This window comes from Python bivittatus, unplaced genomic scaffold, assembly GCF_059951505.1.
Source record: "Python bivittatus isolate LINGU-HERP-01145 unplaced genomic scaffold, Pbiv_v1 ctg000610_np1212, whole genome shotgun sequence".
In the NCBI taxonomy this organism is placed as follows: domain Eukaryota; kingdom Metazoa; phylum Chordata; class Lepidosauria; order Squamata; family Pythonidae; genus Python; species Python bivittatus.
In genome coordinates, this window is record NW_028277088.1 from 37,238,850 (window position 1) to 37,265,855 (window position 27,006).

Below are 27,006 nucleotides of genomic sequence, written 5' to 3' on the forward strand. Positions count from 1 at the left end.
ACATTTGATGTGAACATGAGCTGAAATATCTAGTGTTTAAGTAGCAACAAAGACAAGCAAACAGTGATTGCTAGTTGTTTTTTTTTTAATCCATTCAATCGTGTCCAATTCTCAGAGACTGCCTGGACAAGTTCCTGCAGTTTTCTTAGCAAGGTTTTTCAGAAGTGGTTTGCCATTGCCTTCTTCCTAGGGATGAGAGAAAGTGACTGGCCCAAGGTCACCCCGGTGGCTTTGTGCCTAAGCGGGACTAGAACTCAAGGTCTTCTGGTTTCTAGCCTGAGGCCTTAACCACTACACCAAACTGACTCTCGTTACATAATTAGGGATGAGTTAAACATTTATGCCTCATTGCCTTTAAATGACTTAAATGGCAAGTATACTTCAACATTTCTTATTCTACAAAGACCAGTTTCTTTCTCAGTTTTGCACATTCTGAGAGAACACAGACAGTGATGCTGCATGTATTTAGGCAAATGTCTTAGAAGAAAGTGTTCTAAAATGTACAGGCCCAGAATTGAAGATTGGCTGCAGACAGCTAGCTGCCAAGGACTTGCTATCAACTTAAAAAGTATATATAGCCAAGGTGGACCTCCAAAGATTCCACAAAATTTGAAGCTATCACCTTATCTTCATGTTTACTATCACATTATGGTAAGTTTTCAGAAATGCAAAAAAAGTGATACTAGAAAAAGTCCTTAAGTCAAGGACCCTCCAACCTTGCAACCTTGTGACTCCCTAAAGGATAAATGAATATGCAGGATTTCCCAGAGTTAGGACTGGACAAGATATCTATCTATCTATCTATCTATCTATCTATCTATCTATCTATCTATCTATCTATCTATCTTAATAATTAAATTGTAACCTATGTATCTAATGAAACAATAAAATTTTGAATCTTTATCAAATAAAATATTTTCATTGGAAATAATAGAACAATCGAATTTTAAAACCATATTTTTAAATGGGAAGGATGAGCTTGCTTTGTCCTACAGCACTCATGAAATCTGGGCTTTCTGCTTTGGCTTGTGGGTACACATGCATCAAAACTACTGGCATTACAGAGCAACTTTCCCCAACCTGTTTGGATAACAGTGCCCATCATCCACACAGGCCTTTTTGAGGTAGACCATAAGGGAAAGCTGCTAAAGGTAACTTCTTTAACTTTCACTGTTAGCATTAAAAATCCTAGCTTTTGAGGGGATGGCTTTCCTGTTTTCTGATCTCCATATTTCTCTGAGTTGTGGCCTATTTCAGTTTGGCGTGTGTGCATGTCGAAGTGGATAAATGTGCAGAGGAGATAGCTTGTTGGTCTTCTTTTCAGCTGCTTGTTTGGTAAGCCTCCCAGAGCTACACAGCATGTTCTGGCTTCAATGACGTGTGTTCCTGCTTTAGGAAGTGGGCTGCCTGGGCTCAAGGTTAAGAAGGGGGAGGTAGAATAAGGAGACAGAAGAGGGGAAAAAAGGCAGGAGTCTACTTCCCCTCCCTTCCTCTACCACTGTGTTTTGTCAAAGTAGACTTTCCCCATCTGGCAGAGGTTGCTGCCCCATTAAGAAAAAACAGGGAACCCTTAAAAAAAAAGTAATCTTTGTACACTTACATAGGCAAAGCCAGTGCCATGTTGGTGTACTCTGAGCTTTCTTTTCTGCTCTTCTAGAATAAGCTGACATTTGGTTTGTCCAGGTAGAGCACAGTTGATTTCTGGCAGCACTCTGGATTTGCATGCACAAGCCCGCCCCCCAGAAAAATTGTTAACCCCTTAAACTTTACTGGGGGGCATAGTTTGATAACAATTTCTGCTTATTAAGAGATACTTAATAAGCAGAAATGTGTGCTGTTAATCTATTATATTGATGCTTTATGATTAGATGAACATAATTCTTTTTTTCAGAAAGCAACTTTAGAAAGATTAACTAAGATTGGGATATGACATAGAAAATAGGGTGTAAGCCTTACCTCATACCACAGTTTAGAGTGGGTAGCAAACCAGCACAAAACTATTCTGTAGCTAGTAATTTCAGAATGCAAATAAAATCATGGGAGGTAGGTTTCTCACCATGCTACAGCTTGGCCCATACAGCTAAAAAGTAAGTATTTTAGGTATAAGTAGCTTATGGAGAACCCATTTTCTTTTTCCAGATGTCAGTTTCCATATTATAAGGATATGGTTCAAATGAAAATGAAGGGAAGATATGCACTTGTCAACATCTTAACTCCAGGTGACTTAATATATACAGTATATAGTAATATCCTATATCCAGTTATAGGATACTGCAAATACATTTAAATGACACTTCAAATTCATTGAATCTCTAAACAGCATAACAATTTACTCAAGCCTTTTCTATATAAGCACAATGGGATCCACTAAATCCCAAATAGTTTTTTTTAAACAATGAGAGTTTTTTAAACAATAATTTAAGATCAAGTGAAATTTTATATAAACACATTGTCTGGAAATCTCTAAATTATATTCCATTCAACCATTAAAGTTTCCATATCAAACTGATTCATCACCAATAGAATTCTGTAAAGATTATTTATAGGCTTTTTTATATTGTAGGATTTAATAAGTGCTTGTAATAGATTAGTTATTTCTGAGGCTAAAATGCCTCAGGCCCAAATTGGGACATCAATACATTTGTAATTGTAAATGCTGCCACTGAGCCATGTTAGGCAGATAATATATGTCATTTAGAGCAGAGAATGAAATAAATTCTCATTTTCATCTACTTTAATTTGAGATTGCTTATTTACACATATCATTATGGAATAAAATGAGCTTACTCAATATTTTTCTTAGATGAATCATCTCTGACATCTCTTGAGTGTCTCATTACACTGCCTGTATCTCTTAGTTGGTGGGAGGCAAGGAACAGTATCCTGTGTTGCAAGTGTTTAAATTTGAGATCAGAGTCCTCAAAATAGTGTGAGCAACCCCAGGCCAAAACTTGTCTTTGGTTACAACTTGGAATGTAAGAGAAATAAAGATTGTGATTTAAATAATGAAATGAAAGAAATAAAAATAGGTCTGTTATGCATCTGTGAAGCTAAAAATAAGGGGAAGGATGTAAGAGATCTGAATGAAGATAGTCTGATCATGTTGAATGAAACTGATGAGTGCACACATAGAAGTGAAAGTGTATTCTTAATTATGAATGAAAGGATTAAAATATGTATGTCATCTAGATCGTTGTAGGTATATATATAAGTAGGAACTCATAGATTGGCAATAGTTGTGTATTATGCTCCAATAAGCTGAGCTAAAGAAAACAAATAGGGATGAGTTCCAGGGAAAAAATATGCAACATCCTGAATTAATGTCATCCAGAGGAAAAAGTTATTTTGCTGGGTGACATACATAGATGGGTGGGAACAACACAACAAAATGAAAGGCATGATTGGATAATTTGAAGATCCAAGAATGAAGGAGAACTGTGATTTTTGTTCTTGAGTATCTGCTTAGAGAAAGGTCTCTGTTTAAATTATGTGGGATTAAGCATGTCTGTGTATACATATGGAAAAGGAATGTATCTAAAATAGGATTGATTTGATTATGATAAAAGCTTGAGATACAAGGATTATGAGAGTTTCTGAATCTGGGACATTTTTGGCAATGTCGAGTGGGCATTGGGGGAAAATGGATCTGGAAGGAAATAAGGCAAGCAAAACAAACTACAGTAAAATTAGAATGACTTCTGGAAAAGAAACTACAAGTCCTGTATGACAAAGAAATAGATGATTAATTTCCCCATTACAGTGTATGAAAAGTAATGTAAGTAAAAATGAAATGGAAGCTGTATAGAATGGAATAAAAATGCTACATTCCAAAGTGCCACAGAAGAGTGTGGATTTACACTAACGGGGAGTGTGAAAAAGGATACTTGGAGAAAGAAGCTATGGATGAATATGTGTACGGTATTACACGCAGTCAATGGCCATGTTGTTAGCTGAGAAGTCAGATTATTTGTGGTGAACATTAGATTGTATAATGAAACAATGAGTGTTTGAAGACAGGAAAATGTGTTTGGGAAAATAGAATGGACAAAATACACACAAATGGCAAAAACAGAGCAAATTGATGAATTTGTGTATCTTGGGAAAATAGAGAAATGTTAAGTATGCAAATACTGATAAAGCAACAGTAGTATGTAGTCTATTGCAAGGAATGAATATTTGTCAAAAGAAGCAAAAATGGTGAAGACTTCCAGAGGAGGCATGGTGAACTAAAAATGTCTCCATGAAAGCAGAGCCAATGACCATGGCAGAGACCAAAGAACCAGTGAGTAGACCATTCTTCAAAACATCTCCAGATAGGGAAAGGACAGGACATCACCCACATGTGCTCCAGATGGCTGCTTCTTGCAAGGAGATCTCAAGACAGCAGTCTTCTGTGGGTTTGAGCTCTGAGAGACAAAGGGATTAGGCATCTTGCTTGCAACCATGGCAGAGCCTTTTAAGTTTGCAAGCCTCACTTTCTAATCACTTTTGGAAATTGCCTATTAATCATCTTAAAGCTGTTAGAGACCTTCAGAAAGACAAGTCTGAAAAGTCACTGGGTGAGTTTAGCTTCAAGTCTGGACAAAAGAAAAATTAATTACAAGCTTAAGAACTTAAAGAATTTGAAATAAACAGCAAAAAGGTAAATAATATTTTGATTTTAAAAAGTTACAAACAGATTAAGGATCAAGTTAAATTTGGAATATTGACTTTTATTATAAGATTTCAGAATTAAGTATAAAAAATAAATAGCTTCTCATGGGAACCAGAATTATTTTGGCTATCTTAACAAAGTTAAGCAATTTTATGATTTTAGAAACTGGACACTAGGAGGGACTAAAGATTGTAAGTAGAAGGGAAAAAAATAAGCCTGCTTTTGGTTAGTGCTGGGACTTACAAAATGACTCAAAGCATCATAGCATTGGAGATATTAAAGGAGATCTTTGAAGAATGGAGCCAGAAATTACTATCTACAATATCAACAGTGTCAGTAATGATGTCTGATTCTATGAATAGATTATGTCCAAAAGATGTTAATGAGGGAATGACAGATATGAAGCAAGTTTTGTTTGACAAGACAGAGTACCAAAAATGGAACAACAAATGATGGGCCAAACGCATGATTTGGAAAAGGACGCTTTATTGGATAAACAAAAGAAACTGGCTAAAGTTTTAAAAATTAAAGGGGAAATATAAAGAGAGTGACCTGGAAAATGTTTTCTCATTGGATTTACAAAAGAGTCTGGTTAAACCCTTGAAGAAGTCTGTGCAATGGGATAAAAAAGAATTGAAGAGAAATCAAATCCTGTGACAATATTTGAATGAACTAAAGATTGTTAAAAGTAAAAGGAAGGAATATAAAGTTGGCTTATGTGATAAATAAGACTTTTTTTTTCTTTTTTCTTTTTTTTGCAAAGGTCTGGCAACCCTTTATGGACTTTTGGTGACACCATGACTGAAAAGTTTATGTTTTGTGGATTTGCTTATAAACAAGGGATGGAATATGGGATGAAGAGATATCTGTTAGTAACTTTATAAGGGGTGAAGAGTTACTAAATTTGTCCATACTTGTAATGGAAGTTACTTCTTTATATATTTCTTTTCTTTTTCTTTATTATATTCCCCATCCCTTTAAAGGATAAAGAAAGTTATTTAAAAAAAGGAATAAGTAGTAAACAAAATAAATGAAGAGCTGAAGAAAAGAGAAAGAAAAAAGAAATCTAATAAAATCTAGTTGATATCAACACTATTTACTATAAATTTCTATACCTTTCTATCTTTGCACATTATCCTTGCTTCCATCATGTCCATACACAGATTCATAAAATGCCTTCTCTTGTCACTTTGCTACATCAAAGTAGGCAGAAGCACACTCATACATTGCCATTTTTGCTTCTTTTGCGGGGGGTATATATATATATATATATATATATATATATATATATATATATATTTTAAGTAAGGATTTTGATTATGGTAATAAAAACTAATACAGACTAAACTTAAAGAAAAGAGAATAGTAAGAAAGCATAAAAAGAAAAAGAAAAAAAGTCTGCAGAATCAGACTTGCAAGATTCTGTTAATGTAACCTTACAATAAAGTAGAATTAGTTCGTCTGGCCATGTTTCCTATCTGGTCTGCCTGGGAAGGCTGACATCAATCTTGCAAGTCTGAAAGTACAATTCTCTTGCCATCACCTTTACAGCCCAATGACTTAGAGAGGGTCCCTTCTGAACCTCTTGCTCCACTCACTATGAAGCTGTGGGATATGTGGGCTTTATCTGACTGTTCCCTAGGCAGCATCTCTTTGCCCAGTCTCCCAAGGTCATTCCCACATACCATTACATATCTCTTCCTCCTGAAACATTATATACCTGGGTGGACAACCTACAGCTCCAGAAGTGTGTGCTGACTGCAGAATCCTGTCCCATTCTGCTTTTAAACCCCAATACAAATGTCTTTGCAACCTCCTTACAACTAGGGCCAAACTAGATAAAACAACAGTTACATGGTTAGGAACTACAGGGAATGGCTTTTTAAAAGTAATTTGAAAATGGAAGGGCCCAATTCAGATCAGGACTTCAGCACAGAATTTGGGAAGCTTCAAAATTAGGTCCATTGTAACAAAACATATCCACTGAGATCATCATAAGAGTTGAAGGTTAAAACCTTCCTTACCTATTCAGGCTAGATTTGTAAACTAGACTCCATCCGAATTTGCAGTTTACTGTTTAAAAAGCAACTATACAATTACTTTCATGTTTAGTTTTGCATGGAATATTTTTTTTTTTACAAGAAACGCTCTACAACCTATCCTAGAACACTTTTTTCCTCTAAGCCTCTTTCAAAAGCCATGATTGAAGGTAACAGGTGTTATCTAGGATCTGTAGCAGTGATTCAGAGGGTGGCGAAAAGAATATGGAGGCATAATTAACTATTTCCTACTGCTAAAACAGAACACTGATCTTCAAATGGATGGAGGTTCCCTCAGAGCAGGGTTGGGAGGACGGAACAAAAAGAGGTGAGAGAATTATTCTTTTCTCCGCTTTCTTGAATAAAGGCAGCAAGTAAAGTTACTGCCTTTACAGAAGCTACTGGGCAATATAATAATGATTACTAAAAGTGTATGGTAAATATGTTGACTACATCAGTGCATATATTACTGTACATTGTTCTGATGCAGGTGCCCTGGTGAATCAAGGTTGCTGCATTTTAGAAAATGTAGTAAACATATGTCATTTTACATTTTGGTTATACTACAAGAGCTAAAGAATGTAACACATTTCTTACATACCCACACAGTATTTTAGTCACCAAAAATACTAGGGTTGTATGTATGTATGTATGTATGTATGTATTTCAATTTATATACTGCCAATTCCATACAAACTCATGACAGCTGATTAAAAATCCTTGATATAATGTATAAATAATAAAAATAATAAAACATCCATGATAAGTCTAAAACATCAGCATCCGAAAATTAAAATATCAATGGTATAAACAAGCAACCTCATAACATCAAAACACAATTAAATTATAATAAATATCATTATATATGTCATAAATAATATCATAAAAGAAAACCACCCCACAACCAAACCCAGCAAGATAACATCAATCACCAAAGGCCATTACATTGGGGCCAAGCCTGATATTCAAATGGAGGCCATTCCACAATATTGGAGCCATTTGTCTTCTGGCTTTGGCCACCTTAGCCTTGCAAAAATATGGGACCCTCAAGAATTTTTCCTGTAATAAAATATACCAGATGGGTTGGTTCTAATCAGCACAGTGATTAAGGGGGAAAAATTCCTTAGGCCATGTCCCATGTGGACATATAGAAGGTCATGGTATTGTTTTCTTGTCTGCACAATTAGTTCCTCTGTCATGTAAGGTAGAGAGCTTTATCATATACTCTAAGGCTGAGGGTATTCACTGATAGAGGTCTCTCCCATCCAGAGAAAATGTAGAAGACAGGACCATCTGTGGATGTGTGCGGGTGTTATATATTCATGTGTCATATGTATTTGGAAGGGAAGGCTTCTTCTTACATATGTGGAAGTACACCCACTCCTCATTTAGTGACCAATGATCTGGTCATTCCATTCCAGTGACCAGGTCATTAAGTGAAATGATCAGTAAGTGAACATGTGACACACAGAGAGAGGGAGACACTGCAAAGATCACTGGTTGCTATCTTATTCAGATAAAGTTCTCTCATACCGCTATGTCAGCGTTACTTTCATCCCGTCATGCATTGTTGTCTGGTGCACAAAATTTGGTCATAAACGCACACAATGGCCAGAAACTGAATTTTATATTACTGTCATATTTGTGAATGATCGCTAACTGAGGTCGCTAAATGAGGAGTGGGTGTATATGTTTTGGAAAGGGTCAGCTTTTTGATAAGTGGATACATGTGTTTTGGAATCCATCTTTGCAATAAAGTCTACTTCCAATAAATTAAAATAATGTACTCAAAAGAGTATATTGTTTTATATAAAAGAACATCATAAATAAATTGCAGTGTTCAGTGTTTTCAGGCTCTGTATTGCCAAGAAAACCTAGCAACAATTATTATAAAAATATAGTTAACATTATTATCATTTCAGATACCTTTGAGTTTTGCAGATCAAGCCAGGCTGAAACAAAATTTGTCCAAGTACAAGCATGGAAATTATTAGTTTGCAAACAAAAATAGATAGCCAATTAAATTATAGTTCATCAGAGAGATACAAAAATCTTTTTACTGTTGAATACAGAATCTAAAAATTTAGTTGTCATATTGATCTCAGACACTGATGTATAATTGTACACAAACAGCAGTTGGAGTTACTTTAGTTTTCTAGCCTATGGCTACAGAGGGTTATGACTCAGCATCCAAGAGGCATCTAGTGATCCCCTAGGCAAAACAGTATGTGTCTCTAAGATGAATCTTAATTGATCAGGATGATATAAGGAATAAAGAATTTAATATGTGACATGCTTTATTCTGTGATCTTAACTGACATTGGTATTTTCCCTTTAGAGTACTCAGCATGTTTAATTAAGTTCTTAGAGTACATATAATAAACAAAATCAAAGTTTCTTAATGCTTTCTATGCATGAAATATAAAATCTCTTTGTAAGCAGTGATGCTTGTTGACTCCAGTATGTCTTTTTTATAGTTTCTTCTTTATTTTGAATTGATTTCCATATTTTATCACTGGTTTTAAATGATCTCTGTTCCTATTTCAACAAACATTGAGATTTAACAGAAGTAGTACTGTAAAGAAGAGGGGGGTGCTCAGTAAAATAAATTGTTTTCCTATTTATTAATAATCAGTTTATCAGAATATCAACAAGGAGATCTGACTCCTCAGTTTTGTATAAGCAACTTCATAGAAAAGTTATCCACAGGGACCAATAATTTATAATGCCTAAAGGGTCTATCTATTATGATTCGGGATATTTTTCCCAGGGGATTGTGAAATTAATTTTACTAGAAGAAGGCTTTGAAAGACTTTACAATCGATCTCAGATCAGAAGGACAATCAGAGGGTATGTGAGAAGTAGTTACAGTGGCATCAGGGGAGAAGAGGATGTGGCATTGCAATGGAAGTTCTGCCTATTTTGTATGTTGATGCACATACAAAAAAGACAGGGTTTGCATCATGACACTGATGTGCCATCTTGCCTGGTTTGAGTACACCCCTGCCAACTACACAGACACCAATAGTTAGATTATAACCAGGTTCAGATAACTAGATTATAGTGGAATCTATATATAGATATAGTGGAAGACATCACATTGGCCTCTTCACAAGGTTGTTGTAATAACAGATAATTATGCATACCATTGTTCTTGGTGAATAGGGTTAGTTAATTAAGCAAGCCACTTAGCATGTATGCCTAATTATACTGCTTCCAATTAAGAATTCAGATTCATTCTGGCTATTTATTCTAACAACCTAGCCTATTCCAGATGCATTGGTTGTACAACTACCATGCAGAATTATTCCAGAATTCTGAGAATCACACCAATGTTCTGAAGATCATCAGGTCATGGATGTCTGTTCTAATATTTAGTACAATTCCTACACTGAATAAAACTAACAAACGTATGAAATACTTTAGATAATCAACTTTACATATCTTTGGATAAAAGCACATTCTTAATGGCCTAAGCACAGATTGAGTCTATAGTCTACAGTTCATATGTTACTTATTAACCTAATGTTACTATTTTTGTTACTGTTTTTATTATTATTATTATTATTATTATTATTATTATTATTATTGACTTTTAGCAACTTTGTAATCCGTCCAGTAAATATTGGTTAATGAATAAGAAAATCAACTTCTTACTTTTGTATAAGTTCTATGAGGTTAAACTTCGTGTGTATTATTAGACAGTTATTTTTCACAGGACATCACAAGTCTTTAATTAGGCTTACAGTGAAAAAGCTGTACTTGCTTACTCACTTCCCTAATGCCATTTTATTTTACTTTATCAGAAGTAAGTTCTAAGACTACTGAGAAGTATCAGACGTTTGCATCTTGAAATATGAAATAAGTATTTAGACCTCAGCAGCTCTGAGGTTAGCAAATCTGCTAAGCAAATTAGAAAAAAAGAAACAATCTGGAGGACTCTAAAATCATGTCGACAAGAACTGAAAGTCGTGGAAATTTGCTGACTAAAAGAAATAAAAGTGATTACTGGGTAGAATAATAGAATAATGAGGGAGGAAAACAAGTAGGATATTTATCCATATAGCTAAAAAAAAAAAAAAAAAAATCACCTCATTGTCTGGATAGTTCTCAGCCTAGATAATTTCCAGATATACTGACACTGAAATTTCCAGAATTCCCTAACCATTTCCGCACATCTGGGAAACCTGGAATAGAATGTTCCATGGGTCACATTGAGGATCTTTTTTTAAAAAAGCCTACCATAGACATCAAAAGAGAATGTTGGTACTTTATTAAAGCAAAGTTGGTCTAAATGGTCCATCCTTGAAAAGCTTGAGTGAACAAATCTAAAATAGCCCAGTGAGGACAGAACATGCTTAATACAAATGGAATTACTCAACTCACTCTGGGATTTTTCCATTTGGACAAATGAGAAAATGGATAAATCACAAAAAGAGTTGAATAGAATAATTAAAATCAGATAGAAGCACAGCACCATATACTTCAGTACTTTGTTGTAGGGACTCATTTGTGTAATACCATTAGTCTTCCTTGTGTTACTTGCAGTTGAATCAAGGGGAGGAGGAGTTTCAATGAGCAATCAATGATAAAGAGTAAAATGCAGCAGCATAATGCAACAAATCCTGAAACTTGACCTTGCTGCAGATGAGTTTTCAAGTGGATACGATTAGGATCAGGATGCAGATCAATATTCTCCTTTAATTCTTAAACTGAATTTGAATTTATGGTCAGAATAAGCAATTCACTTAAAGCATGGCAAGTGGTTGACTGTGTTACTTTTTTTGCAGCTGATCCCCTGGTCGGAAGTATTGCTACTCAATATATGACAAACAGAGCAGAGCATGACAGAATGGCCAGACAGTGGACCAAGAGATATGCCACATAGGAAACTGCTATAGAACATGCTGGACCTGTGCAAGCACATTCACTAAGTGCATCAGTAACCCTCCCTTTTAATTTTTATTAAATTTTAAGTATTTTGTGATAAAGTTGATTATACTTCCCCTTCCCCTTTTTATTTTTATTATTTTATTTTATTTTTCGGCTGAACTTGAAAAGTGTATCTTTAAATACAGATTGGGAATTTGGGTTACAGTGCAAGGAATGTTGAATTTGTAATAGTATAGAGCTTTGTCACAAAGCTTTGTATTAATGTAATTTTTCTTTGTGTGTTTTGGGAAAAGCAAGCAAACTCAGAACTATATATTGTTTCTACTTAAATGTAGTGTTTAGAGGGTTTGGGTTTTTTTTTTTTAATGGAAGTCTCTAATGGTGGGTGCATGTTACTGGGAACAGGTTTTCTATAAAAAGCATAAAATCAAGAATCACTGTGCATTATTAAGACTATGTTTTAACACAAGGCTACTGGGTTGAACCAGGTGATATGTATTTTGTTTTACTTATATAAAAAAGTGCTTGTAAATTTCTTAGGGACCTGCCACTTTTGATTACAGATTAGTTGATGTACACTTGTATTATTAAAACACTCAATAAAAACACTGTGGCTAATCATATGCATTTCTTGTAAGGGAGTACTTTTGCTCCTTGTGGAATAGATCCAAATTGGCCCTGCATTTATCTGAGCCTAGATAAAACTAATGGGTTTTTAATTTGTGCTTTCTTCTAAGCTAGTCATTTTTTGAAAGAAAAACTCCAGGGTCAGAATTTGTAGACTCATCATAGAAAATTATCTCACAAGCAAATTCTTAAATGTATACTTTGTTTGGGCTCCTGATCATCTTCTCTTACAGTGGTGCTTAAAACTCTATGAACCCTTTTGAATTTTCAATATTTCTGCATAAATATGATTTAAAACATGATCTGTTCTCCACACAAGTCCTACACTAGATAAAGAGAACCCAATTAAACAAATGAGTCAAAAACATTATACTTGTTCACTGATATATTGAGGAAAATCATCCAAAGCTACGTATTTGTGTGTGGCAAAAGTATGTGAACCTCTAGATTATCAGTTCATTTGAAGGGGAAATTAGAGTTAGGTGTTTCAATCAATGGGATGATAATCAGGTTTCAGTGTGGGAGGTCCTGCCTTATTTAAAGAACAGAATTCTGAGTATTCACTATCAAAGTCAGATCTTCACAACATAGGTATGTGGAAGTGTGCATGGCTCAAACAAAGAGATTTGTGAGGACTTCCGAAAAACAGTGATTGATACTCACCAGGCTGAAAAAGGTTAGAAAACTATTTCCAAAGAATTTTGGAATCCAATCATATTTACGCAGAAGGACAGAAAATTCAAAAAGCTTTACAAACTTTTAAGCATACCACCAAAAGGATATCAGGAATTAGCTTCTTAGCAGTCTCCATGGCTTTACAAGTCTCAACTCACAAGTTGCTATTCTAAAATGCAAATATGTATGCAAGCGCAGGCTAATTTTAACTAAGGTGGTATCTGATTAGCATTTAGAAACATTGGGATGCATAAATAATGCTGTTAGAAATCTTCATGCTATTATGTCACCTATGTTTCTTAACCTGGAAAAAACTTGTCTATACTATATATCTAGGTTTACTATTGTTAGACCAAAAAAAAGAAAGGAATAACTGTTTTTGTAGAAAGCAATCTCTCAAATAAAGATTGGCTTGTATCATTCACTTTTGATGCCACACAAAACATTAAAGTCAGTGCACTTGTAAAAGGGAATGCACTTTGATTTATAGTTTTTTATTTGCAGTATCAGTTATACATATTCAGGGATCTTTTAAAATGTATCTCTTTAGCCTTCTCTATTTACTACACGTCAGTGTGATTTGAAGCCATTGCAGCACATTTCAGATTCATACGAACTCATGAAGGGAAGTATTGCTAAAAGTAAAGTTCTGTTGCTTTGAAGACATGCATTTTTCCTGTTCAATATATCCTACTGCAAAAATGTTTAGGAGGATACAAGTGCTGTGAATCACTCAGCCATAAGAATTACTGATATTAGATAGATCACCCCAAAAATAGCAGTTATCTAAGAAAGCCTGTAGAAGTTTATGTTGGCAGATCTCAAAATACAAGAATAACTCTTGGTGGAAGATGAAATTGAGAATACACCTAAGTAGCTGACAGAATACCTCCAGGAAATGTCAGAAGTATTCTGGACACTTGTTATATTTGTGGCAGAACTTTTAAATAAGCAAGGAACATAGCAAAATATAACCTATGTGAAATAGAAACCATTTTCATGCCAAATAAAGGAAAGTAACCTAAAACGTAAACATACTCATGATCTTGTTCATACACCTGGGCATTTATTGAGAGAGAGAAGAGTGAGACGCACATAAATGCCAGGTAGGAGAAATTATACATAATTCATTCAGTTATTTCCTCAGTGCAAGCTGCTAAGATATATCCTACAAGTCATAAATATGCTGAATTGCAGGTTAATTCAATAGATAGCCCAAATCAACTATCCTAAATAGTGGGGTATGATCATTATCACATAATAAATGGTGATGCGATTCAGTCAGTTACACCCACCCCACTTCCCATATAGTAGCTTTACTCACTAGCATTCAAATAGAGGGCTGATGCAGTGTTGGAACATTTTGCTTACGTGTACTAAAAATTATCTGTTAGTTTATGTTTTCCCTCTACATTATGTTTTGAAAGCAACCATTTTTCTTAATAAGTCCAGGATGTGCTATGCAATTATATAAAATAAATCATGACCTAAACCTTTTCACCATTTATTGTATAAGTGTATATCTGCTCAGAATTGACCATCAAGCATAATTTTATACATGCCAAGCTAGAAGAAAAACTTTTTTTTTCTTCCAAGGCAGAGTGTGTTATGATTTGGAAAATATGTGTTCCAATGCTGATGTTCAAACTGACATTGTATTCTGCAACTTATCATTTCAAAATATTGCCTCACCCAAGAGTGCAATCCTGTAAATACTTACTTGGTAGTATATTTCATTGAACTCTGAAATTTCCTTCCAAGTCAAAATACATGGATGTATTATACAAACAACAGAATTTCATATTAAATAAGATTATTTTAGAAATTGTACCAGACATATGTGTGGTAGTATTTTATTGCTTATTAAAACAAAACCATGTATTTGATTATATTTAAATATATATTGTACGTTTATATCCTTTCTGTAATATGTGATTTCAAAGGAACAAGATATTTTATTTGCAGTTTTAAATCCACTATGTTAGTTCTAAAAAGCAAAATGTGGTATTTAGGAGTATAGAAATATGTATACATATATGAAAAATTGAATAATTTAAGAAGCAATTGTCCATTTTTTCTACTTCCTGATTTAAAACAGGTCTGGAATCATTGTCATTTATTGTCAAATTATGCACTTTGGAATATCATTAAGAAAGAATAATCCACTTTTAAATAATCCATCTGGATTAGCTCTCAGTATTTATACTTGCTTCTCAAAAGCTATTCTTTATGCTTATTTATTATTATAAACACAAACAACACATTTACAAGCCAAGTTTTCACAGTTCATCTCTGCACTTTCATTATTTTATGTGAAGATCAAAAAGGATTATGTCAGCATTTAAAATAACATCAAGGCAATATGTTCAGGCAAGCACCAGGAGGCAGAGTTGTAAGAGAAACAATTATGAAAGCAATATGTTGCACCATTGCTATCTACTTCACCTTTGCAATACCTCATCACAGTTCCTGCTGTCCCATTATTAGACTCTGGGAAATATAATGAGACTGACAGTCATGAAAAACATTTCAGCTGTAAGTTTTGTATACCATGTAAATTCAGCCAGTTATTTCATACAAACAATTTTCATCCTAATCCAGGTAAACCTCTATAGTGAATTGAGTCGTTTTATCAGTGTAATTTTTCTCTGTATTTCTGTCATTCCATCAGGTTAACATCTTGAAAATCCTAATAGCTTGATCTTCTAAAGTTCTAAATGACATTCCAAGAGAGAAACAAGACCACTTCTTTAAATGGTTATCTCTACCATGTCCTGGTTGTTGTGGTCCTCATATATTAGTTCTGGATGTCTGAAGAGTTGCATGGACTCACTGTTTTTATGACTTTAATGTAAGTAATGTTGATGTATCCAACGATTACAAAAAGTGCAGGTAGTCCGTTTCTGCTGTTCCATTATCTGCAGTTCCATGGATCCATAATTGCTAAAAGGGGACCAGACTTCAGTATACACATTAAGGGTTTTTCAACATGCGTGGTTTTTGCCTTGCTTTTTCTACTTATGTATGCACAAAATGGCAGACAGGCTTTTGTACATGCATAAAGAATATTTTTTAAAGGTCTCACTACCTGTGGTTTTGCTATCCATAGCCCTGAAGTGGGAATTGGACTTTCCTCAGATAAGAAGGACCACATATACTCTTTCCTCTGTAAGCAATGGTTATATCAGCTAACTTCACACAAGCAGAACAAATTATATTATGATCTGGTGAAACCTATATGAGACATTCAACAGCAGAAAGAATTTAAAGAATTAAATCTATGTAAAAAATAATTTGAAGAAATTAAAATTACTCGTTTTAAAATGAGTACATACTCATTTTAGAGCGATTGCATACCAATCAACTGTACTGAGCCAATATTTTACCTTTTATGAACTCTATAATTCTGTAGAATTCTATGTCTGGAACACTGAGTTAACAATATTGAATAGGTTACTTAAAAAGACCTACTCAGAAGTAACTCTTAAAAGTTATTTATTTCAATTTATTTAAATATGTTTATTATTTATGTGGCTTGTAGACTGCTCCAATTGCTTGAAATATTGCACATTGTATTTCAACTCTTGTAAAAGGGTCCAGTAATCTGAGTTAAAAGACAGTTAAAGGACATCCTGTACTGAACCCTTCATGCCAAATTCCTATCTTTTGATGTTGCTGCCAACTATTTGCAAACTCAAGAGGTGACAGGAAGGAGCATAGCCTGTAAACAAATCCAGTTCTATGATTTCTTTAACCATTCCCAAATTCATTCTTCAGGTAAAAGAGAGAAAGACCAACGTTTTCAGAGAGCATTTCTACCTGTGGTTTTTTTGGTTTGTCACCTATTTAAACTATTATATCACAGAAGAGAATCAAGAGATAGTGTTAGGGCTAGCTGTCCCAGATAAATTTGTATTTGAGAGAATTGCCTGAGAGAATGTGGTAAATAATGGGATTCAGGACTATGAATGTCATTCTTTTCAACCAGATGCCTTCAGTGGCTGTTTCCCACACAGCATTTAAATTACCTTTGAGCCCATTATGTGAATATTGTTAATGTAGGATAGAAAAGAAAATAGCTATTTTTAAATCATAAACTGCATTTGATCTAAGGAACATGAAGCAATGTGTGCTTGTGAAAATATTTAAAATATGGTAAAGGCTCAGGAAAAAAAGAATATGACAGTTTCTTAACTAATAACCTGCCACAATTTTTAGCATTCACTGAACCTTAAAATTATTTTGTAAATATTTTTTGTATGCTTTACTAAAGTTTAAGAAACTGCTTGTCCATGTCACCATGTTTGCAGAACCAGTAAAGGAGAACAGAGGTATGTATACATTAACAAAATGAATTTAAATTAGATATTTAATTTAGATATTTAAACTACTATCTGCCCCACCATAGAAGCCGTACTGTGGTGTACATAAAATGCTTTTGCAGTTTTGTCACCAGTGAAACTTGGATTAAGTGACAAATGTTCCACTCATAATTGTGAACCTATACAAGTTATGCACATACACCTGAGGCCAAACTACGTGTTACTTTTCCATGCTTTAAAAAGTGTGCTTGAACTCTCTACTTTTACTTTGAAGAAAAAGCAATTATGGGCTCCAATTAAAAACATGCTTCTCCTCCAGATTAAAGCAGCTTTCCAAAGAACTGACTCATTTTCAGATATATAGTTGTGTTGTTGTTTCATTTGCTTGGTTGTTTAGTTGGCTAAACTAAAACAAAATACTATACAGGAAATACATTCTGCATTGGAATCCTTCAGAATAAATATGGATTTGTAGGTGTGGGAATAATGTAGCTCGGTCTCTGAAGAAATCTGAAAGGCCAAAGTCAAACAACATTTTATAATCCTTGTTTGTTTGTTTGTTTGTTTAGAAAAGCTTCATGACTGTTCATGTAGCTTTTTTTTCATTAATTTGTATGACATATGGCTTTGACAAAGAAGAAATCTAGAAAAATAATTTCTTTCTCAAATAAATATAGGTAAAGATCACAATGGTTTTTTAAAATCCCTTAATGACCTTTTTCTTTTTTTTTTCTCCACTAAGATACTTGAAGAAATTGGAAACTTATGTTATTTTTGCTGTTCTTTCTCCAATTTACAACCAAGCACCTAAAATCTGAGTGACAAGTGAAGAAAACAACTTCAACTGATTACTACAATTGTGTCATTTGTTTCAGCTTAAAATGGATTGTAATTAGGTTTAATTGGACCTGTTGTGCAGGAAAGGCTGTTGATTATTGTTATAAATATATATATAATTTCTGGACTCAGTGAGTTTAAGATTTTTGCAAGCTATATAATGGCTATGTCAGTATCAATGAAAATTTGTATTAATTACAGGAAAGAGGTAAATATGTGCTTATATACAGAGTTACATAAAACAATTCTCTCTGGAGATTTTTCATAAGAGAAGCTGTTTGTGTTTTTGTTTTTTTTAAATGAAAGCTTTGAACTGCCACCAGCAAAGTACTGTAGTAAAAAAGTACTATATTATAATCTTTCAGTTACTATATTTACATTATTGGTGTTTTCCCCTCTCTCTGTCCATGTGAAGTCATTATGATAACTGTCCCCAATTCTGGTTTTTCAGAGAGTTAAATTCTGGCATGGCTTTAGAAATGAAACAGGAAGAAAATATGTCTACTTAGCTTTCTAGCCATAAATTTAGTTCTGAACTAGGCCTGAGTTTGCAGGTCAAAGAGTGGAAATTGGTTAATTCCAGCTAGGTTACTAATAAGGGACAATTAAAAGAAGGGTATTAAGTCATAAAATTGTTCAGCCTGCAGATGAAAGAGATAACTTTTTTAGTGCATGTTATCTGTCTTGTCATGGAAATGTAAGAATGATGTAAATGGTTATTTCACTTCCATTTTCAGGGGGCACGCTTTTAGACATATCTATTTAGTCTATTTAGTCTGGTTAAATCAGGTTTCTAAAGTGCCAGACAAATTGATTCTGCTACATAAAATCTCACTTATTAATGAATGCAATATGCAGAGATATCCCAGGCAAGGTTTTCTTTAGATGGCTGACTTTGAAGCTTATTTTTGAATTACTTCTCTCTTGAAATAGATTCATTGTTGAAAATGTAATCCCATATGGAATATATTAGAAAACAAGATAAATTCTAGATTTATGTTTATAAAATAATTTATTCTGAAGTTATATGTACTGTTGGTCAAACTATTTTCTCTGGCTACCATAATCAAATTGCAAGATGCCACTGTATGTATTTTATTATGCATACATTATGGTAATCCAGTGCTGCAAATGTATTAGGGTTATAATTCCAGAATTCCCAGCCAGTGTGACTCAAGAAGGCACCAGTCTGTTAAAGACTACACTATGATCAGAGAATCTCATAGCCTTATATGCTATGCAAGTATAAATTACTATTATCACTTTATGGTAATTTCACCTAATTAGTTGTCTAAAATTTCACAGCCCTTAAAATGTTGTGCGAGTTAAAGCTGTATGGATAGCAATGCAGCACAGACTAGGGGACAGAAGGGAGCATGGTAAAGCACCTATTAGAAGTGGTAAGAGACTTGTACTAATAGCCCAGAGATTATTGGGACAGATTTAACACAGAGAGACAGAGAGGATGGGAATTCTCCTCTCCCTTTATCCAAGTCATAGATTTGCAGATGTCTTCCTATGATGCAACCTGACACCTTCAGCTCCAACAGTTTGTTAACACAGTTATTGAGGAAATTTTGAACAAGGGAAACATTTGTTTTAGGTCTCTGCTCTTATCCTCTATTCTCATGTGATAAAGAAGGAAGGCTGGTCTATCTGGGGCTGTCTGCAGAAAATATACAGATGTTTAGTAGCAACAACCTTCACTATACAAAGTGCTAGTGTTCTGAAACATAGAATAGCCTTTAATGAAATCCAGATCCCACTAGTCTTTCTACAATTTAGCTAAATTAAAATGCCCTGCAGTTGCCTCTAAACAGAAACAAAGGAATATGATGTGAAAGGTGAGACGAATTGGGTCCTCTTTAGCCCTCTAGGAATTTGAGCACTAGATAGCAACACAGTAACAATGGCCCTGTCATGAGTGGGGAGATAAGATCCACTGAGGAGAACTCCTTTCTGTTTTATCTGTTTTGCAGCTGTGCTGATGGACTTCTGAAGTATGCTGAGTGTGTCAAGACTGCACTGTCCCAGCCATCTGCCTTTGTGATCCTAATGCTCTATTATTCTACTAGCAATGTTAGTATTTTTCTGACATCCTGCAGATACATAAGTATTTTTAGCTCATCCAAATATCCTCTGATTACATGCTTTGGCCCTAAATGGTTCTGTGAAGCAAAGAATGAAGAAGCCAGCCTAATTTTTCTATGTAAATTCAGTTTGATTATCATTATAGTTGTGCATTTAGTAATAGCCTGGAAAAATAGAAGACAGCACTTTTTATGCATTGGTCATAAGTGATTTCCCAATAGAAGAATGACAAGGTCCTTTGGTTGGTTCATGTTCATTTCCATGTCTAGTTGCATCTTCAGGCTACGTGAAGAGAAAACTGGCACACCTCACAGGAGAAACATTGAAGCAAATTTTGTTGAAGACAAAAAATGTGTCCAGGAAGCCAAAGCAGCATGTGGCATAAGTGGGGTTCTGAAACTCACGATTAGATTTGTAACCTACCAGCAAGGTCCAGAGCGTTTAATGGGAGGTTAACTGTTATTGAGTCTTCCTATCAGAAAGGATTTGGTTTTTTACAGAAAGTTCCGGCAATTCAGAAATTTTCACCATCATACTGTGCCAAATGTGAAGTGTCAATCACAGTCATGCCTGGCTTCAGACAAAACATTTCCAGCAGCAAATCTCCTGGCAGTAGATTGGAGCTGGATGTCTCTTGTGTTTTGCCCAATACAATCATGGTTCCATAGTGCACAGCCTTCTATTGTAAAACTTTAATCCTTAAACCCCAGAAGGTAGTGATCTTTTTTTAAAACCTTAAACAGGCAAAAAAACCCACATATTGCTATTCATTTCACTCATGAGTTTACCTCACTTCAAACAGAAGATTATTACTAAACATGGTAGAATGGTTGTTACTTCTCCATGGTAACTAAAACCTCCTGCATACCCAAATAAATAATTGCTGCAATTCTATGCACAAGGTGTTTTTTTAAAAAAAAGAAAAACATTGTTTTTAATGAGAGTTCAGCAATCAAAGGCATTTAGGACTACAGAATGCACTGATGGTGTGGCCTGTTGTAGTTCTGTGTAAATGTCATTCCTATTTTCTGAATTTTTATCAGAATGTTTTGACCCCAAAGCATTGTACAAGGAAGCAGTACTGTAATTTAAATTTAAAACACCATGGGACTGGAATAACAGAATTACATTAATGGGGAATTTGTCTTTGCAGAAAAACGGGGCAATCATTTTGGGAGTGCTAGCCCTTATTAATAACATAAGTATGATTTGTACCAGATTTCTTATACAGTCATCCCAAGAAAACATAAAATAATTCCAACAAAATTCATGTTTGTTCTTCATTTCTCTTTGCAGGATTCAGAACATCATTTCAAAGAATAAGTTAACCTGTCCTGAGATATCTTCCATACACACACACACACACATACATACATACAAATATACATACATGCATACGTATACACACACACACACTAGAACTCCCCTCATTCTCAGATCAGGTTGGGGGAGGCAGGTCTAAATTAATGCCACCGAAAGCAAGATATCTGAAGTCCTTGGACCAACAAGTGTAAGTGTCTAAGAAAAGCCACAATTATGTGACGTTTGTCATGTCATCATGCCTGCATCATAATAATTACTTGTATCATGTGATGGGACTTGATGCAAATAGCATAATTCAGGACATTTGTGCAATGAAAACAATGCACACACTTGCCTCCTACCACAGACAACCATATAAACTTGCATTATTGCAGTCTGTTCAATGTTTGTATTATAAGTCAGGTTGTGAACTTCTGTCTTAAAATTGCTGGATAACACTAACGTATATTTCATTTGTGATGAAACACAAAGCATACATCACAGTGATTGCATCACAAACATGCAATCCTTGACTCTTGCATAACTTATATATCTCAAAACACAGAAGACTTCTTGCCAGTCAGTCCTGACAATAGAGGGCTAGTTGGATCACTTCTGCATTTGATCACTTCTGGATTTGGTCTACCATGTGCACACCAGCTGAAGTCTAAGCTGCTTCCAAAAGTTTAGACGGTCTAAACCATAATTTTAGCAAAATGGACAGCACTGCTGTCTGTCAAATGCTTGGCTAATATTGACTGAGAGTCATAAGTCAGGCTTGGAGAACGATTCAAAGAAAAATCAGGGAAAAGTCTTGTGAATAAAATAATAAATGGGGTGTCTGATCATGCCTGAGGTTTGATATTCCTGACAGGATAGATATGGATGTTGCCACCTCAACAGGCTGGTTTGTGTTTATCACTGAAAGAAATGCAGTTTCAGCATACGTGCAAGAGGTGAATGAAAAATAAGAATGGATAGGATTCTGATTTTGTTATATCTAAAACAGACTCACTGAACTCAGTTGGAGTTAAATTATTTGCATCTAACTCCCACTGAAATGCAAGGAATTAAAACTAGGAATTTGGAAAACAATTTGTTCCAAAAATAAGTGGGAAAAAAGTTTGGGTTCTCCATGATTAATATTCTGTAGAATATGAATTGAATAAAATGATTTATGTGATTAGGGTTCGTCTCTTTTTCTTTTTAAATGGTTGTGGCTTCACAAGAATGAGACTAGTTGACAGCAAAGAGAGTTTTCTGTATTTTTTATGCTCTAAAATCTCCCTCTAGGAAAATAAAACACTTTTTTAAAGTGGTTTTTGAATGGGAAACAGCAATTTGCAGACAAACACAACTCCCTTCTTTTAAGTTGTCCACAATGTACTTTTAATTGGTTTCAACTCAGTTCCACATTCCACAATCCTGCAATTCTAAAGGTACTGGCATTTAATGTTGTCTTGCTGCCAATCTGCTGATGCAAATATCCAATGGGGGGGGGGGACAAAGAACAATTGGGTTCACATATGATGCGCAGGCCAGCTTCGTTTTCCATTCTAATATGAATTGATTTGGGCTTAGTGTGATGGGGAAACCCAGCTGTTGTGGTTTACAAACCATGATTTATAGCTAAGCGTTGATTTGATTCATACTGTGCATAAAGTCATGATTTGCTTATTCATAGTTGACTGATCAATCTATACTACATTGGATTTTGACATCAAACTACACGATAAAACCTGATTTACAAACCAAAGTGACTTGGCTCACCAAACACACTAAGGCAAAATCAATAAGTTGAGACGGTAGTGGTGCAGCCATGAAGCTGAGACTTGCTGCCCCAATGAGGACAGTAGTGACGGTGTGTCATTTGCTTTGGACAGGCATTTTTGGCTGTGCAGCAGTGGTGATAGTAAGCTGGGGTTGCCCTCAGTGTGCCAGGAGGTTTCTGTTCCCCAGTGGGACTGCAGAAGGGGGACCAGGATGGTGGTCCTGCAAGAGAACCGTCCTGTTTTCTGTGGCTGCTGTACGACCCATCATGTTGCATAGCAGCTATTTGGGCCACCTTTCTACTATTCAGCAGCTATTAGACTTGGAGGGACTAGAATCTGTGTTGTTTATTACAGCTGGTACTACTGAGGGTTTTACATTTTTATTTCTGCAGGACAGAGGAGAAATTGGGTCAGACTCTTGATAAGGAACTTGGTTAGTTTGGGTGGAAGGGGTGGGGGGGCAAGCAAGTGACCTTGTTTAAAGCAGCTCAGTTCTTTCTGGGTAAGGTGGGGCCAGGCAAATCTTTGCAGGACTGCTATGAGGATTATTCTAGGCATCTGGCGGATAAAAACTTTTAGATTGTTTCAGAATTAGACTCTGGCTGCAAAGGTTCCATGAAACTGACTCAGACATAGCTTTGCTCTGTTCTCTGGGAAGAGTTTGAACTAATTAGGGCTGAGGAAGTAGAAAGGGTCCTTGGGGCTTTTAGCTCTGCCTCTTATACTTTAGAGCCATATCCCACCTGATTGGTTATGGCCTCTGGGATCTAACATAAGGTTGGACCCATATGGTAGTGAATGCTTCTTCGAGGGAGGGAACAGTTCTGGCTGCTTTGAAAGAAGCAGTGGCATGCCCTCTCATGAAGAAGCCATTGCTACATCCAACAGAATTGGACAACTTTCATCCAGTCTCCACCACCCATTTTTAGGGAAGGTTGTTGACAGCTCCAACAACCTTCCCTAAAGGTTGTTTAGGGAAACAGCTTATGTAGACATTTCAGATTGGTTTGGGTTCCAGGTTGATTTATAGTACCAAAATGGTTTTGATTGCACTTTTGGATGAGCTCTGGTGGGATCAGGATGTGGATAGCACATCCATCTTGGTACTTCTTGATCTCTCAGTGGCTTTTGATACCACTGATTACAGTAAACTTCTGGACTGACTTAGGGGGTTGGGAATAAGGGGCACTGTTTAACTGGTTCTTCTCCTTCCAAGAGTGGTTTCAGTTGGTGTTGGTAAAGTGGAAGTGTTCTATCCCTAGATTCCTGCATTGCAGGATCCCTCAGGGCTCCCTGCTCTTCCCACTTCTACTTAACACATGTATGAAGCCCCTAGGTCAAGTCATTCATCAGCATGGGGTTAAGTACCATTGGTATGCTGATAACACTATATCTCTGCTCCAGACTATCCAAGTGATGCCATCAAGGTTCTTTCCCACTGCCTGGAGGCTGTAAGGGTTTGGATGGGGAAGAACAGGCTTCAACTTATTCCTAGCGACTGAATATCTATGGGTTTTAGGGCTCCTGTTCCGGAGACTTGCCATATATGTCTCGGGATGAGTTAGCACTCCCCCAGACATAGTAAGTGCACAGTCTGGACTCAAAGCAACTAAATGGCCAGCTGTGAGCAGATGGCAGCCATGATCAAGTTAGCCTTTGCACAACTCCATCTTGTGCACCAATTGCACCCATTACTGAAATAGGAGGCTCTGTTCAAGTCACTCATGGCTTACTCACCTACTTGAACTAATGCAATGCACTTTACATGGGGATGCTCTTGAAAAGCATTTGGAAGCTGCAGCTGGTCCATAATGGTGCAGTCAGTTTTGGGCACACCACACTGTACCTATGTAACACTACTGCTTTGTGAGCTACAGCAGTTTCTAGCAGGCTTCCAGGTGCAATTTAAGGTGTTGGTGGTCACCTAGAAAGCCCTATGTGGCATACAGCCAGATTATTTATGGGACCACATCTCCCCAATAGTGTCTATACATCCCACCAGGTATTGGAGGGTGGGCATGCTCTATGTCCCCTTTCTGAAACAGTGTGGTCTAGTAGGACCTAGAAAGTATATCTTCTCTGACTCAGCACCTGTGCTATGGAACAATACCCCACCCCCCAAGATCCAGACAACCCAACCCTGATAGTCTTCCGGAAAGCCTTGAAGTCTTGGTTTTTCCTCCTAAGACATTGTGATGAGACTATTAGCTGAACTGGCATGCATAGGATTATGATTGTGATATGGTTATATTATTATTTTTTATGAAGTGTTGCATTTGTATACTGTGAGCAGCCTAGAGTGCCAAATTCAAGATAGGCAGTCATATAAATTTTATAAATAAATAGATAAATAAATAAATTATAGCACCAGTTCATTTTTAATTCAAACACGGATAGGTTTACACGACATGCTTAAGCAACAAACAAATCAGAGTTGTGTGAATTCACCTATGTATAAAGTAGTCCACCTGGCTTGCTCAGTAACCATGAATAAAACATCCCATGGCTTACAGTGATGAGCAAAGTGAGCAACTCTGAAACTTAAAAAGCAAGTTCTGTTTAACTAGGGCTTCTAGATCTAAGACGCAACCCTCTAGATGACCACTGGATGGTAGCAAAGGGTTAGAGTGGTGGTTTGCAGCCTTGGATACATAGCACTAGCTCAACCCGTAGATCTGTCAATCCAAGGGTTCAATATTTCAGCAAACAGCTAAATATTTCAAATGAACCCAGAATCCAGGCAGCCCTCAGTATATTTAGTAGACTGCATTTCTAATTCTTTGCTCTGCTAATGGCCTTACCGGCACACCTCTGGATTCTTTTCTTTCCTCCATCCCTTCCCTTCCCTCTCTTTTTTGACACTGTAGTCTACCCTAAAATGATTAGAATAGCTGCAGGCACAGCTGTATCCACATTACCTGCAACACTTAAGATACACTTCACTATCCAGGGCTGAATTTGGCTCTCAGTCATGCTGCTTTAAATCTGGAATCATTTCATTGGTTACAGACATATTACTCTGGATTTGTAGCAGGGAGCTGCAAGCAGAATTGAGCATTCTCTTTGTCCAATTTCTCCAGCAGGTGAAGGTTGCGTACGGAGTAACTATTCCACCACATACATACAGTAAAAATTCCAAGGGGATTTCTAAGAAAAATCTAATGTTCTTTGTTTTTACACTGAACCTCTAAAGAAACCAAGTATTTCTGTTGATAGATTTAACGCTGCTTAAGCTAGGAAAAGCTGGTGAAAGATTACAGTTAATAGTAGCTGTTTCTCTTGGTCTATCTGCCATGAACACCAACCACTGACTTGGGTTAAAAAAATATAAGAAGACCTGCTTCTTTGTATTTCAAGTGAAATAATGGCCACCATTCAAGGGACTAGGAAGTAAGACCTCACATGGGGCAGTACAGTTATTTCATATTTTACTTTAATTATTGGGGCTGGCTACATAATTAAGCTCACCTTAGCTTTGGAAAAGATTATTTTTAATGGTCATAAAAACAACCTTGTCATAAACCTTGATACAATCTTTCCTATGTCAGTATGGAAGGATCTCAGGTAGCAAGCCACCTTCCGTTTTATCCAGAAGCTTCTTACTGAGATTTCCTTACTCCTACGTGCAGGGCTAATGACTCTGAATTTGCATCATGACTTACTGACTAAGCCACAGTTGATTAGATTTGTCCATAACTGACCCAATAGGATGATTCTCTTCTATGTGAGACACTGGATTTGAGGATAGATTATAAAAAGATGAGAGTCATGCTATAACATGGAGTAAGAAACTT

The 27,006-nt window shown here is 35.8% G+C and overlaps 1 protein-coding gene across 2 annotated transcripts in view; it reads left to right on the plus strand.

The window, feature by feature from the left end:
* The window catches only part of UBE2E2 (ubiquitin conjugating enzyme E2 E2), a 185,872-nt gene extending 171,149 nt beyond the window's left edge, over positions 1–14,723 (plus strand). For both annotated transcript variants that reach the window (XM_088150798.1, XM_088150797.1), the window contains one exon: positions 11,484–14,723. In XM_088150798.1, the coding sequence (XP_088006924.1) occupies positions 11,484–11,581 (98 nt within the window). In that variant the 3' untranslated portion in view covers positions 11,582–14,723. The remainder of the gene's footprint in view (positions 1–11,483) is intronic.
* Positions 14,724–27,006: the final 12,283 nt, after the last annotated feature.